At 47.5% G+C, this 15,310-nt stretch overlaps 1 protein-coding gene across 4 annotated transcripts in view; it reads right to left on the reverse strand.

The window, feature by feature from the left end:
- The window catches only part of LOC310701488 (zinc finger protein RFP-like), a 221,327-nt gene extending 208,558 nt beyond the window's left edge, over positions 1–12,769 (reverse strand). Inside the window, exons 1-8 of one of the 4 annotated variants that reach the window (XM_083492448.1) lie at positions 12,283–12,769; positions 11,780–11,875; positions 9,034–9,264; positions 7,919–7,941; positions 6,823–6,941; positions 5,903–5,935; positions 4,853–4,882; positions 1,641–2,826 (exon numbers count right to left, since the gene is read on the reverse strand). In XM_083492448.1, coding sequence (XP_083348574.1) covers positions 2,306–2,826; positions 4,853–4,882; positions 5,903–5,935; positions 6,823–6,941; positions 7,919–7,941; positions 9,034–9,264; positions 11,780–11,875; positions 12,283–12,708 — 1,479 coding nt within the window. In that variant the 5' untranslated portion in view covers positions 12,709–12,769 and the 3' untranslated portion in view covers positions 1,641–2,305. Of the gene's footprint in view, positions 1–1,640; positions 2,827–4,852; positions 4,883–5,902; positions 5,936–6,822; positions 6,942–7,918; positions 7,942–9,033; positions 9,265–11,779; positions 11,876–12,282 lie in introns of those variants that run through there. The other 3 variants (XM_083492440.1, XM_083492442.1, XM_083492438.1) reach the window with 3 other exon arrangements.
- Positions 12,770–15,310: the final 2,541 nt, after the last annotated feature.

Genomic DNA, 15,310 nt, shown 5'->3' on the forward strand with positions numbered 1-15,310 from the left:
GTGAATGTGCTTCTCCAACAACTTTTTTGAACATAAGCATCTATTTGTGATGCAATAAGAATGCAGTTTCACAGATCAATGAAAAACAAGCTAAAATAGGTGACATAAAAGGAAAGGGAAATGGGGAGGGAGGAGGAAAGGAACAAGCTCAGGTACTAGTTCTTCAAGTTATAATGACCAGTTGGGGTACAAACAATGATGGAGTGACTGTTACTAGGTGACAGTTGCAGAAGAGCCCAAGGCAGCTCTGAGCCGCAGCGACAGAATAACCCTTATTGGTTTCTCTCTCTCTCTGCAACCTCATGCAATATTGGCATTTGCTCAGTTCTATGTATGCCTATTTCCAGCATGGCCTACTTTAAAAAGGGTTCAATCTAAGCCCTGATGTTTTATTCATTGTGTCATTTAAAGTCACACTGTGTTGTGCGCCTTCAAACAGCATTCTTGAACATGCTTATAGCTCCCATTGTTTTTCTGCATTCTGCCTGCCAATGCAAGAGAAATGCGTTAGGGACACAGCCAACAACATTTGTGGGGGTTTTTTTTTGGGGGGGGGCGTTGTCCATTCTAGGCAAAATGGCCACTCAAGTCAGCTTCTACCTGGGGTTCCCAACGTGGTCTTTGGCCCCTCCCATTTGTAATGAGGGCTGCTTTTTGGACCAAGGATGGTGTGGAAGGGGCTGCGTGGTGTTGCCTGTCAGCAGTGGGGGTGGGCATCGGGCCAGACCCCCAACTCAGGGTGCCCGGGGCAAGGGGTGCGTGCCACCGCCAAGCAGCAGGGGAAGGGGCTGGAGGTGACCGAGGGATAAAACCAAGCCGAAGGTGGAGGGGATTAGGGCTTATCTGCTCCCCCTGCCAAAAATATTTTTATTCAAGTTGGCGCCCATGCTTGTAAAGATCGGTTTCTGGAGGCTGCAGGGGGGGGGGGCAAGGCTGCTTTTGCTCTCTGGTCCTCCTTGCAGGTTTTCCACAGGCGTCTGGGTGGCCCCTCTTGGGCGCTGGACCAAATGGGACACTTTTGTGTCCTTCCTTCCACGGGGTGAGTGGAGGCTCCCATGGAAACGTACGATGACACACAAACGAGGCCAACATCATATAGGGGATGGAGCAAGGGGAGGCAGCCCTTAGGCAGGTGGGGGGGGGAGGTGTCTTTATTCCATCATGTGCCACCACCCCGTGGAAAACGCAGGGAAAGGAGAGCAGGCTGCACCGGTCAGTAGCCAGTGTCCCTGATAGTGGAGCCAGAGTTAGTCCTGCCTGATCTTTGAGAGAGGTCAATTCCACAGGCATGTGTTGTTCCAGCAGTTAGTATCTAAGGAGAGAAATCAGATGCACCTGTTGGCGAAATGACGCTCCTTGGGGGAGCACTGTTTATTTGGGGTGGGGCTCAGGAACACAGGGAAGGTGCCCTGCATAATGTATGGGGCAGCACAGCCCATGGAGCCCCTTCTGGAAGCTGCCGGACTGCAACTCTCGTCCTCTCTGACCCCTGGCCATGCTGGATGGGTTGGAGGGAAGTTGAAGTCCAGCACTATCAAGAGGACACCCCATTTGATGCCCCCGACAGACAGAATGCAGCCTGTAAATAAGGAACGTTAATGCATCCACTCAAAACACATTTAACTGAACAGAAGCCCCACTCAATGCAATAAGGTTTACTTCTGACAATGTGTGGAGATGGCGAGGCTGTATTTGCAGAGGGCATTTGAAGATGATGCCCTGTTCAATTTCGTTTTCCTTTTCTTCCTGTCTTAGGTCTCCAGAGCAAGGAGCTATCCTGCCTGACGTGGGGGAAGGGGTTCATTTTTTTGTCCTCTATTAATCCAACGATGCATGCATTTTCACAGCTGCATAAGGTCTTGTGGGGAGAGGAAGGTTTCCTAGAATTACGGAGTTGCGAGGGGCCCTGAGGGTCATCTAGTCCCACCCCATGCAGTGCAGGAAACATTTGTCCAACGTGGGGCTCAGACCCACAACCCTGGGATTAAGAGTATCGTCCTCTGCCAAATCAGACACCTCAAATGGAAAACAAGATTGGTGAGAAAATTTATTAGGAGTCCTAAAAGTGTGACTGTCTCTTTAAGAAGTAAGCTGCAGAGGAAATTCTGGGAAATGGAAAGAAAATGCAAAGCAAGAGCAACCCATTTTTGTTCGGTTATTTCTGCTGATTTTGACTGGAATGAATCCTCTCAAAGGGCCCTTGGAAAACTGCCCAACCTGCTCTTGGCGGGTGAATGGTTTTTATGTCAGTCACTCTGGTCTGGAGAGAAACTCCTGCTGGGCCTGAGAGGCAGATTTAGTCTCCTCAGGAGATACTGAGCTGGGTTTTATAATTTCCCTCCAGATCAAAGAAAGGGAGGAGGGTCTGTCCAGAGAACAAGGCTCCTGAGAACGTGTAGAGTTCGGCTCCTGAGTCAGCGTCAGAAAAAGACACACGTCCCCCTTCACAGTCCAGAGTCACCCGGATCCTCCTGGGCTCCCAAAACAGGGACAGAGGAGAGTGTTTAGGGGACGTGCAGGCCCAGTACTTCTCTCTCCACTTCCCCACAGCCCAGATCCCTCTCTCAGGGAATAAGGAGAAGCTGCCCTTTCTCTCCACAGACTTCCTGGCAACTCCCACATCCCACCACCCCCCACTTTCCACAGTGACTTCCCAGAAATGTCTGCCTGCTGTGAATCCCTCACGTCCCAACACACAAGGCCGGTCACTGAATCTCTCAGGATTATCAGGCAGGGCTTGAGGTTTGTCTCCCCTACTCAGGCTTTTCTGATCCTCGGACAGGATGAGCCTGGGATGGGCTGTGTCTGGATCCAGAGTGACATTTGCTGTTGGGGAGAAGATGAGGGAAAGAGAAGATTAGGCAGAGTCAGCCGAGAGACAGAAATGGACACCTTGATAAATAAATAAATAACACCCAGAAACCCCAGATTCCCTTTCAGATCAAGGGGATTTCTTTGCATCGCATGCAAGACTGAGACTCCTCCTTGCAGACTCTCATCAGAATAAATATCTTCCTTGATGGTTTTTAAATTAGTTTCCTTCACTTTCTTCTATTCAATGTGTATTGTGCCTGCCCTTCTCTCATCCCAGGCATTTTCTAAGAGGAAAAACCACCCAGGAAACCTTTTACTCATCTCTTCTGTGTTATCTAAGGGGAAAGAGAGGAGAATTGGAGGAGACAGGAGAGGGGATTGGCCTTTGGGGAGCTCTGGGTTGGGATGGGATATGAGGACCCCCTGTAACAACAACAACAACAACAATAATAATAATAATTTTATATTTGCATACTGCCCTTTATCCATAGGTCTCAGGGTGGTTCACAGCATAAAAATACAACATTAAACCACATATAGGCCTCCCCTCACTTTCGTGGGGGTCACGTTCTGGCCCTCGTGCCTACAAGTGAAAATAGTGCTAAGTGGGGAGCCTGTTTATTCCTCCATCTCTCTCACCCACTTGGCCTGTCCTTGCCTTCCTCTCTACCATCTTGGAAGTTTAGGCCTTGCTGCCAGGTAAGAAAAGGCAGGTCCTTGCTGCCAGGTAAGAAAAGGAAGGTGGCAGGGCAATTTTACAAAGGACGGCTTATTCCATGCTTCTCTTTTGGATGTAATATATAACATAAGACTAGTTCTGTTATGTACTGAAGTTCTCACCCTGGGCCAGCAGGGGGATACTGTAGATAGTTATGCAAATGAAGGATCGAAAAGTGATGTTCAGTGATTGGATAGTTTTGTATGTAAATGAAGGATCGAAAAGTGATGTTCAGTGATTGGATAGTTTTAGAAAATGGCAACAGTTACATTGTTCTAGGGCTCTATATAAGCAGGCTGACTGAGCTCCTCAGCTTAGTTCTGTTCCAGCTTACAAAATAAAGAGCTGCTTTGGAGAAATCGCTGTGTCGTCTGCTATGTCAACCCACAACTTAACAAGTTCCATGGAGGGAAGGGGGAATAACTCAAAAATTTACCAGTTAGGAGCTTAGACAGTCATGACAGGCAAGTGTTGGGTTGCCGTATTTTGAAGAGCAAAAAAGAGGACACATTTGCCAACTTCTACTCTTAACCATGGATCGCTATGACGACATTCATTTTAAATACCCCTGCTCTATGTAGGCTTTCGAAGCTGTGATATACTGCTAGTAGCAATGTTCTTAACTTTCAACAACCAAAGAATAATAATACATATTGCTCCCTCGCTTGCCACATGGAAATATTTGGGCTCATGTTCCCATCTTTGTGAATGCAAGTGTGCACAGAACAATTTATTAAACTGTTAAACATGTACATATGGACTTTCCTTAAGGGCAGGGGGTTGTTAACTCTCGCCCTCCCAGACTCCTTCTCCAAGATCTTGTAGCTGAGCCAGCGTCCTTTTAGTTCAGCCACAAGAGAAGGGTTTTATACAGGACGTGGCTAGCTTAAGATGCTGCTCTGTTGTGATTCTCTGCTCTAGGCTAGCTTAGCTGGGTGCCTTAGATCTGAGTCCAATGCACTAGAAATTTTTTTCACGGGTTACTGTAAACCAAACCAAACAACTTGAGACATTTTGCCAAATTTAAAAAATCCGCCTAGGGGAGAAATTTTAATCATGAAAATAGAGGACCTGTCTGAGAAAAAGGTCACATGGAAAAGCAACCCAACTCTCTCTAGGCAGGAATGAAACTCTTCCCTCTTTTATCTGATCCTTCTGGGCAATTTCTCTCCCTGCCTTCTGCACCTTCAAGTCCACCCTCTCTGCCTTTGTGGTACAAACAGCAGGGGTGAGAGTCAGGCTGTACAGAAGAGACTCTTGACCCCCATGAAACACTAGTCCCTCCCATCCTGTGAATTGGGGTCTCCAGGTGAAATTTACCTCTCAGAAGATTTCTGAATGACTGAACATCTGAGGAAGCAAAAAGACAGGCTTAACAGGCTACAATGCAGTAGCTAAAAAAAAATCTTTTTTTACAAAACATCACCAAATCATAGCATCTGTTGTTTCCTTATTTCAAGCAAAAGATGAAATCATGCAAAGACGACAACTGTAGGACTACTCTCCAAAAGATTATTCTTGAGAATGTAATATCACTAGGCCTAAGGAATTAAAACAACTATCGTGTTTAGCTGTGATTCCCGCATTGCAAGGGGCTGGACTAGATGATTCTTGGGATCCTTGCAAACTCTGCCATTCCATGATTTCATGGGAAAATTAGAAATGGTAAACCATACTAGAAAATGGCGGAATACAATCATTCAAAATCCACAAATGAAATGAAGCACAAGAAATGGGGCTGGTGAGGTTGAAACTCTGAGGAAGAGGCGGCTCAGGCCTTGCTCTGCTGCTGGGAGACCAGCCTGGCAGGAGGTGGAGGAGGGACTGGGTGCTTGCGGGTGCCTTTTTTAACACACTTCACGAGGGGAAAATCCAAGCAAATCAAGAGAAGCCCCAAAAGAACCTCTCCAGATTATGTGGAGGGAAAACAAAATGCAAGGGAGATTCCTTATACATGAGAACTCGACAAGATGGACATTGGACTGACTCTGCAGGATCCTCCTTAAGGGCTTTTGTAATATATCGTAAGGATCTGAGGCTTTTTCCTACCACAAAGCAGTATATACATTTTATGAAAGAAAGCAAAATCTATAAAATAAAAAAACAGGATAATAGTCTATAGGCAGGAAAGGAACAGACGACTGGTGTGCAGGTTCTTGGCAGGGACAAGCTCTGCCCCCAATCCAAGTCTTCAACCTCCCTCCCAGTTCATTCATGGGACAGACAAAGAACCCAAACGCCACTAGAGGACTGTTACCCAGAGTTACACCATTGATGGGGGTCCCAAAGTCTGCAGAGCAGATGGTTTAACACCCATGAAATATCAGTCCCCATCCCTCCTGTGAAATTGTTCCTCTCCTGGAAATTTACCTTTCTGAATCTGATCACTGAATAGCAGAGCATCTGAGGAAGCAAAAAGATATAAAGTGTAAGGGCAACACTCTTCCACCAGAAATAAATCTCCGTACAGCATGAATCCTGCTGGTCTCTGAACTTTGTCCCTGAAATTGGGCTCTACATTGGAGGACTGGAGGGGAGGCAGAGCAATAAGAATCCCGTAAAAGGAGGCAGAGGGGAGATGGAGGCAGCCTTAACATCTTCCCCAAGTAAAGTGGTGGAGGGAATCATTAAAGCCAAAATTGTGAAACATAAGTAGAAGCAAAGGTTGCTGTGGAAGGATTGGCAGAGCTCTCAGGCAAAAGAAAGTCCTCCCTCACAAACCTTCTACAAATCTTTAAGGTTCTTCACAAGCATAATTGTGCCCTTTGGGGCTCATGTGCTCTTGCTTCCACTCTCAATGGGGGAACTCTCAGGAGATCTTGAAGGCTGAAGCCCTAGATATGGCAGCTGCAGGGGGACGTCTGAGGAGGAGGCAGCTCAGGCCTTGGCTCCACGGCTGAGAAAGAAGCCTGAGCAGGAGGCAGAGGGGGAATGGGGGGGTTCTTAATGCCCTTTGACTCCATTCAGAGCAGGAGAACCTCCAAAAGGACAAACTCAGATTGTGCAGACAGGGAACCACAAGGAAAAGGAGGTTTCGTATAACTGTAAACAGAGGCACATGGGAGGAAAAAATCCTGACTTTGCTCTACACTCTGGTTCAGGCTTTCTTTACAGGATCCAGCATCACAATATACATGGGCCATTCTGGGGGACAGGAAATGAAGGCTGGAGCACCAAGAAGGAAGGTATCCTGGGGTTACTCAATTCCATGCAATAAGAGCCTGGCATGTCCAGTTCTGAAGAAGTAACAGAATTCCCAGTTTGAAATCATGGCAACCATTATTCATTACCTTTCCATTGTTTCATTGTATTCTTCACAAGGTGATTTAGATCACAGGATTCCAAGATCCTGTTCCTCAGTTCTGGAGGGAAAGCCAGTGGCTTCTCTGGACTCTCTCTTTCCTCATACCTGGTGAAAAGAAAAACAATGAATGGCCCCATTGTGGCCCCTTCTCCCTAATTATTGCAGGAGATCTCAATAACCTAAAGAAAGTTGAAGTTCATCTCCCAACAGGTAATTTCCAGGATTCAGCTTCATCTCTTGACACCCACCTCCAATCCCTGGTCGGTGGCTTCGTAAGGATGCTAAACTTCACAAGGGACAAGATGTAATCCCAAGCGACACCACCGGAGGGCTCCTATGGCTTCAAACAATGTTGCTCCCTAACAAATTTCTGGGAAGGTGCCAGGACTTAAGAACCAAACCCCTGAGGTGGAATGCCTGCAATCCCTCCCTCCCTGAGCCTCCCCAGAGGAAGTGAGTGATGTCCAAAGCTGCCAAATGGTCAAGGAAAACAACCTCCACCCTCCCTTCACCCCCTCTCTCACCCAGGAACGGCACAACCCCATGCCCCATGGGACTCTCCCTCCAGAGGCAGGAAACAACTGGACTTTCACCCCCCACTCAAGACCAGCTTCAGCTTCTCACGGTGGAAACGCTCCCAAGAAAAAGAACCCACCCATTCTAGACCAACAGACCTTCCCTCCCTCAGTGCCTCAAAGGGGCTGAGTTACCAGAGTTGGGGGGCTTCTAGTTGGGCATTGAAATATGTCCTAAGCTCTTCCCAAGCATCTTTGGGACTTTCTCTTCTAGATGTTTGAAATTACCACCAAGTGAATAAACAGAAAGTGCAAGAGAAAGAAAAGAGCCCCCATCCCTTTGTGAAGGGATGTGGGGAGGGAGGGAGGAGGCAGCTGACCTTGAACCTTGGAGGGAGAGTTGGGGGGCTACAAGTTCAGAAGAGGGGGCTCTACTTTTACCTGTGAGGTGCTGCAGGGAGTGAGTCCTCCAGTCTCCCACCTGCAGCCCCTGGAGGGCCATGTCTGAGGTTCTTGCATCTAAGCTTCAAAGAGTGATGCTAATGGAAATGAGCCAGATCCACTTACCTCTGCAAGGTCCTTCTCACATCCTAGAGGGAAAAGAGAAGGGAATTCACTGCACACCACAGGCCAGACTAGGAAGACCCCCTCAGACCCTGGCCCTCGGATGTCAGTCTGCCTGGCACATGCCAAGATTTTGGGGAGGGATGGCGGAATCAGCCAGTTTGGGTTTCTCACAGCTTTTATTTTTCCAATCTGAAATTATTAATTGTTCTGAGATTTCAAGATCTCCACATTTCCATATTTTAATAACTTTAATCCAGTTTGCATTGTGCTATTCAGACAAACATATGCCTACAGGATAATCCTGCCAGGGCACCATCCCAGTCCCCAAATTTCAAATTCTATTTTCCATCTGGAAATAAAAAAAGCACCTGCTTGGCAGGGGGTTGCACTCGATGGCCCTTGTGGTCTCTTCCAACTCTATGATTCTATGATTCAATGATTCTATAAAATGTCTCCAAAGGGGTAATAAAACAACTCCGTGTTTCTTTGGGCTCACCCACACTTCTGCTTTTCCTGTGCCCAGAAAACACGAGTCCAAGTGGTTTTGCCTTTGCCCTGCCGCTTTCCCTTGGGAAAAACCTGCTCCTTGGTGCAACATCAAAGCAAACATCAATCCGGAGAAAACCTGGCTGAGGTTTGCTCTAATTCAGCAGTAAACAGTGGGTTTTCCTGGAGGAAAGGGGTGGGACAAGCAGCAGTCTGGATGAGTCTCTCTGTCTTGCTCTTTGGTCACTGTGACTGAGCACCATTTTGGACCGATCTGTATCCATGGGGAAGGGGATCAACAAAGAAGTTGTGGAGGAAATGGGAAGAGAAGCTTGGTCCAGAGACTGGCTCATGTCAGAAGGAGGCCTGAATCCTTGGTGAAGCCCCTCAAAGGGCAGGAAGGCAGCATTGTCAAGACGGAAGAGCAGAAGATCAGCTCCCGTTCCATCAAGAACACAGAAGAATCTCTAGTCTGCATTCAGGTGAGTTAAGCATCCCAGGTCTCTTGGGTCTTCCTGTCCATTACAAACCTGACTAGAGGCTCCATCATCTCAGCCCCTGCACTCCTTGCATACATGAAAGGGGCAGCCTTTTCCAGGAGCCTTGGGCTGTTCCTGCCACCATCTTACCTGCAGGAGTTCACTCGCTGGCTGCTGACTCTTCTCCTCCATCTCCTGGATGATCCTCTCAAGAGAGGAGAGTTTCCTGGAGAGTCTGGCCAGCTGCTCATCCCTTCTCTCTGCAATCTCCTTCTCCACCTCTTCCACATGTGTCAGCAGACGTTTTTCTTGTTCTTCCAGGAACTGGCGCAGTTCTCTGAACTTCTCCACGGTCTTCAGCCTCTCCGTTTCTGTTAATTTCTGCAAGAAAAGAGGAGGTCTGAGTGTGGAAGGTGCTCAGCCTTCAAAACATCAGGAAGAGAATTGTGAGAATTCCACAGGGAGGTCACTTCTGATTTTTCATAGACATGAAACCTCCAGTGGCTAAAGAAGTAAACCTTTATTTTGAGGGGAGGCCCTCTTCATTGCTGTTTCTGTTGACTTCTATTTTGCAGAGGGATACAGCCTAAAGGAAGGAGCTTTTTTTCCCTAGCCATGGATATGTGGGATGTAAAAATGTACAGTGGTGCCTTGCAAGACGAAATTAATTCGTTCCGCAAGTTTTTTCTTCTTGCGAGTTTTTTGTCTTGCGATGCACGGTTTCCCATAGGAATGCATTGAAAATCAATTAATGCGTTCCTATGGAAACCACCTTCAGACCAGGTCCGGGGACAGTCTGTCCCCCGACCTCTTCTGAAGGCTGGGGGGGGGGGGACAAGGGCTTTTCTTCCCACCCCCAGCATTTTAAAAAATCCCAGGACAGCGGAGGACTTCTCCGCTGTCTGGGGCGATCTTAAAATGCTGGCGCTGTCCGGGGCGATGTAAAAGCCCCTGGGAAGGCAGGCAGGGGGGACAAATACTTTTGCCCCCCGCCCGCCTTCAGAAGAGGTCCTGGACCTCTTCTGAAGGCGGGCGGGGGGCGAAAGGCTTTGTTCCCCCCCGCCTGCCTTCAAAAGCCGTCCGCGATAGCGGGAAGCGCTTCCCTGCTATCCCGGACTGCTTTTAAAATGCTGGCGGTGGGGAGCAAAGCCTTTCGGCCCCCGCCGGCCTTCCTGGACCTCTTCTGAAGGCCGGAGGGGGGGAAAGGCTTTGCTCCCCACCACCAGCATTTAAAAGAGGTGCCCAGAGATTTCCCTATGGGCTTTCGTCTTTTGAAGCAAGCCCATAGGGAAATTCGTCTTGCGAAGCGCCTCCAAAACAGAAAACCCTTTCGTCTTGCGGGTTTTCCGTCTTGCGAGGCATTCGTCTTGCGGGGTACCACTGTATTGCAGTCAAATACAACAGTCCTACAATGCACATGCTGAGGAATGCTTTGTATCACTCAGGAGAAAACTTGCTAGTTCCTCCTGAGCTGGGACAGACTTCCTTTGCATGTGAGTGAATGTGAGTGTGGCCTGTTCTTGGGAGAGGAGCGCACGGCCTCCATGTTCCGCTCTGTGTCTTCTCCATTGTGTGTTCCTAAGAGTTAGGAGAAGTGACTGCTCAGTCGCAGACACTTGAGACTATTTCCCTTATGGGATAATTCACAAAGTTATATGTTGTTCTGTAAATTAAGTCTGCCTTCAGGAATCTTATTGTGAACTGGATGATTGTAAGTAAACTAGTTTTATGATAACTTTAATCAGACGATCTATTCTTTTGGGACGGATATAAAATAGGGAAACCAGGAATCCTAAATAGTGAGGTTCAGATGAGCCTGCAACTAGGTAACCGCTGTGTAATTTAAAAGGGGGATTGTTTAACAACTCTGCTAAGTTATAGAACTTGCTGGCAAAAGTAAGGAAGGATATAATAAAATAATATATTTTCTCCTGCCTCCCTAAACATCCCCACAGGATATTCACTGCATGATTTGGGGCACGGCATAACCAGAGTTCATAGCTGTCCAGAGAACGTCCATGGACATAAAACACCCTCAATTTAGACTGGGACCATTGAGGTGTAGGAAGGCAACAGAAACAGGAGAATGAGGAGAAAGTGCAGAGTTTATCCCCATAGCTCCCTGAATTTCCTTAAGATGAACAATAGCGCACATTTAGAAAGACAACTCTTTCTTTATGGACAAATCTTTATGGTAAATCAGGATTTGAATTGACCTACTTCAACCCTCTCAGCTCACAAGTTCTCAGGCTTCTCTTTCACTGCTATTCATGTAATAAACAACAATGGGAAACTCAAATTAGCTGCATTTAAAAGTGAATTTACAAACACTTCAGGTTACAAATTCCACTAACTTGGAAGAGTTACCGTGAGCTGAGAACTTTGCCCCAGGATGAGAATGGAAATTGTGTGCTGGCAGCGCAGCGGCAGCAAGAGGCCCCATTAGTGAAAGCACGCCTCTAGTTAAGAACAGTTTCAGGTTAAGAACGGACCTCCAGAACAAATTAAGTTCGTAACTAAACCTACCACCGTAAACTCAAATTGGCTGCATTCAAAGGTAAATTTACCTTTGAATTAAGTTGCTATTGCTGAAAAAGTATGGAGAACGAAACAGAGCAATCCTTTGAAATCCACACCTCTGAATTGTTCAAGGTAATGTTCACAATGTTCACAAAAATGTATTTATGAGGGTAAAGTATATATAAAAATATTTATACAAAAAAGTAGCTACCCTAACATCTGATTCATTTTCAGAATAATAAATGAATAAACAAACTGATATGCAGAAATGAGAAATGGGGAGAAGCTGAAATGGGCAGATTTCCCCACCCCTCCTCAGTCCTGACTCGACTCTTCAAGTGCTTCTTCCCTCCCTAGTAACAAGAGTGGCACTTACAAGGAGGTCTTCGCTTTCCTTGTCCAGGGCTGCTTGATAGGCCAGAATTTCCTCTCTCTCTTTCCTCAGAATCTCCAGGCGGCGACAGATCTCTTCCTAAAGAGAAAAGGGAAAACTCAGGTTTGATTGAGACACACAGAGAGGACGTGAATATTATACAGGCTTCTTGCGCCCAGTGGTCTTGCTATAATATCCAGGACTCCCTGGACCAGCTACCTTTTTTGTGTGCCAGCCCTGTGGGGCTCAGGGACCCAGTTAGGTCACCCCTTGCTTACAGACTTCTACCTAGTCTTTGCAGATGCTTCTCAGGGATATCAAGGGAGATCCCTTTGTCCCCCTGGAAGAGAGAAAGACTTAAACTCCCTCTTCCCCTGGGCTGCTTTTTACATAATAAACCACCACCAATTCATGCCATGCCTACTTTGGACCTGAGAATTAAAAAGAAAACCTCCCAAGAAGAATCCACAGCTATTTTTCTACATCAAGATCCAGGGATCTCCTACCTTGTATTCCTCAAAAGCCTCCTTCAGAGGAATCACCTTGTGATTTTCATGTTCCTTTGATCTGTCACACACCAGGCAGATGGGGGCTTCGTGGACTTTGCAGAAGAGCTTCAGGGGCTCCTGGTGCTCCTCGCAGACTCCTCCTTTCCCTCCTTCCTCCTTTCCCTCTTGAAGGCTGAGATTCTTGGCTATTTCCACCATATTAGCCAGTTGCCTGTTGGGGATGAGGCTCCTTCTCTGGACTCTTTCTCTGCACTGAGGGCAGGAAGCCTCTGCCTCCGATTCCCCCCAGCACTGGATCAAGCAGGATCGGCAGAAGTTGTGCCCACACTCTGGGATGGTCACTGGATCCTTGAAGTAATCCAGGCAGATGGAGCAAGTGGCTTCATCGTGGAGACGCTGGATGTGACCCCCTGCAGCAGCCATGGCTCCCTCCCGCCAAAAGCCGAGTTAAGTTTCGTTTTCTCAGTTTTCAGCCACTGGGAGTTTCCCTTCCTGGAAATGACTCAGTGAACACGTGATCTCCCCCCCCCCCTTTTAAAAATGTCTCCAGGTCTTTGCAGTTCCTGAATGTTTTCTCAAAGAGCAGCGAATGCTTTTTGATTGTGTTATAAGAATTTTGAGTTGAATCAAGGTGTCTTTTCCTCTGTATCAATAAGGGAATAAATATTTGCTATCAGTAAAGTCTCCCCCCTTGTCTGCCCCCCTGCATTGCACCCTGTGATGCTCAAAACCACGGCATAGTCTGCTGTGTTGCTTCCTTTTCCAGCCACAGTGAGATACTGTATTATAATTGTGTTCACCGTCTCTGTACTAATGTTATTTCTTTAATGTTACTTTTATGTTGTCTCCCTACTGAATGTAACTTGTATCTCTGAACTAAATGTAACTTTTTAAGTGTAAAATGTACCCACTGTCTTGCAAAAGGAGAAAATAATGAAAACCTGTCAAATGTTCAAACCAGTGAATGCTTCTCTCTGTGAGGGAGCCTTCCCAAACCCGCTGAAAGAGGCGGTTATCAAACCGCTTCTTAAAAAATATATCTTCAGATGCTGCCAATAGGGCCAACTCAACCCAGTCTCCAACCTTCCATTCTTGGGCAAGATGATTGAGCGAGTGGTTGCTGAACAACTCCAGGCACGCTTGGAAGAAGCGGACTATTTGGATCCCTTCCAGTCGGGATTCAGGCCTCATCATGGGACTGAAACTGCCTTGGTCGCACTGGTTGATGATCTCCGGCGGGCTAGGGACAAAGGTGAGAGCTGTTTCCTAGTTCTGCTGGATCTCTCAGCAGCGTTTGATACCATCGACCATAGCATCCTTCTGGACCGTCTTGAGGGGCTGGGAGCTGGGGGCACTGTGATACAGTGGTTCCGCTCCTTCCTCCTGGGCCGTGTTCAGAAAGTGGTGGTGGGGGATGAGTGTTCAGACCCCTGGGCTCTCACTAGTGGGGTGCCTCAGGGTTCTGTCCTTTCCCCCATGCTTTTTAATATCTATATGAAGCCGCTGGGAGAGATCATCAGGGGGGTTGGGCTGGGTGTTCATCAGTATGCAGATGACACCCAGCTCGACCTCTCTTTCAAATCAGAAAAAGTGAAGGCGTGTGAGTGCCTGGAGGAGGTTGGAGGATGGATGGCGGATAACAGATTGAGGTTGAGTCCTGACAAGACAGAAGTACTGTTTTGGGGGGACAGGGGGCGGGTGGGTGTGGGGGACTCCCTGGTCCTGAATGGGGTAACTGTGCCCCTTAAGGACAAGGTATGCAGCCTGGGAGTCATTCTGGACTCACAGCTGTCGATGGAGGCACAGGTCAATTCTGTGTCCAGGGCAGCTGTCTTCCAGCTCCATCTGGTACGCAGGCTGAGACACTACCTGCCCATGGACTGTCTCACCAGAGTGGTGCATGCTCTAGTTATCTCCCGCTTGGACTACTGCAATGTGTTCTATGTGGGGCTACCTGTGAAGGTGACCCAGAAACTACAACTAATCCAGAAAGTAGCAGCTAGACTGGTGACTGGGAAAGGCCGCCGAGACCACATAACACCTGTCTTGAAAGACCTAGATTGGCTAGGTCTAAGTCCTAAAAGGCTTCGGTCCAGTATATCTGAAGGAGCGTCTCCACCCCCATCGTTCTACCCGGACACTGAGGTCCAGCTCCGAGGGCCTTCTGGTGGGTCCCTCACTGCAAGAAGTGAGGTTACAGGGAACCAGGCAGAGGGCCTTCTCGGTAGTGGTGCCCGCCCTGTGGAACACCCTCCCATCAGAAGTCAAGGAAATAAACAACTACAGTGGTACCTCGGGTTACATTCGCTTCAGGTTACATACGCTTCAGGTTACAGACTCCAGTAACCCAGAAATAGTACCTCAGGATAAGAACAGAAATCGTGCTCTGGCAGCATGGCGGCAGCAGGAGGCCCCATTAGCTAAAGTGGTGCTTCAGGATAAGAACGGACCTCCAGAATGAATTAAGTACTTAACCCGAGGTTTCCGGGCGGGAGTTACGGTAATCATCGTGTGGATTTGCCTAGCGTGCCTTCCTCTTAGTGCATTTCTCCCTTGGGTCCTGAGTTTGAATGTCTTCAAAGCCCATGACACCTTTGGTAAAGACTGTTCTCCAATTGGAGCACTCGCAGGGCAGTGTTTCCCAATTGTTTGTGTTTAATTTTCTAGTACACTGCATTGAAGGCTCTACATTGTGAAGCAGAACTTGTAAAAAAGAAGAAGAGAGACTCATAGAATTGTAAAGTTGGAAGGGACCACGAGGATCATCAAGGCAACAGGATTAGAACCCATGACCCTGGGATTTAAGAATCTCATGCTCTACCAACTGAGCTTTCCTAAATAGCTTATGTCTCTGAACCCTCGCCCCCTTGGCTGATAAAAAACAGGTGTCCCTGGGCCAGAGGGGGTGGTATACCCTCCAACATTACTCCGATGAAAATAGGAATGCCCTATTCTAATAATAATAATAATAATAATAATAATAATAATAATAATAATATTTATGCCCCGCTCATCTGACTGCGAT

The sequence above is a fragment of the Podarcis liolepis genome (genome assembly GCF_965112155.1).
Source record: "Podarcis liolepis genome assembly, chromosome: 2".
In the NCBI taxonomy this organism is placed as follows: Eukaryota; Metazoa; Chordata; class Lepidosauria; order Squamata; family Lacertidae; genus Podarcis; species Podarcis liolepis.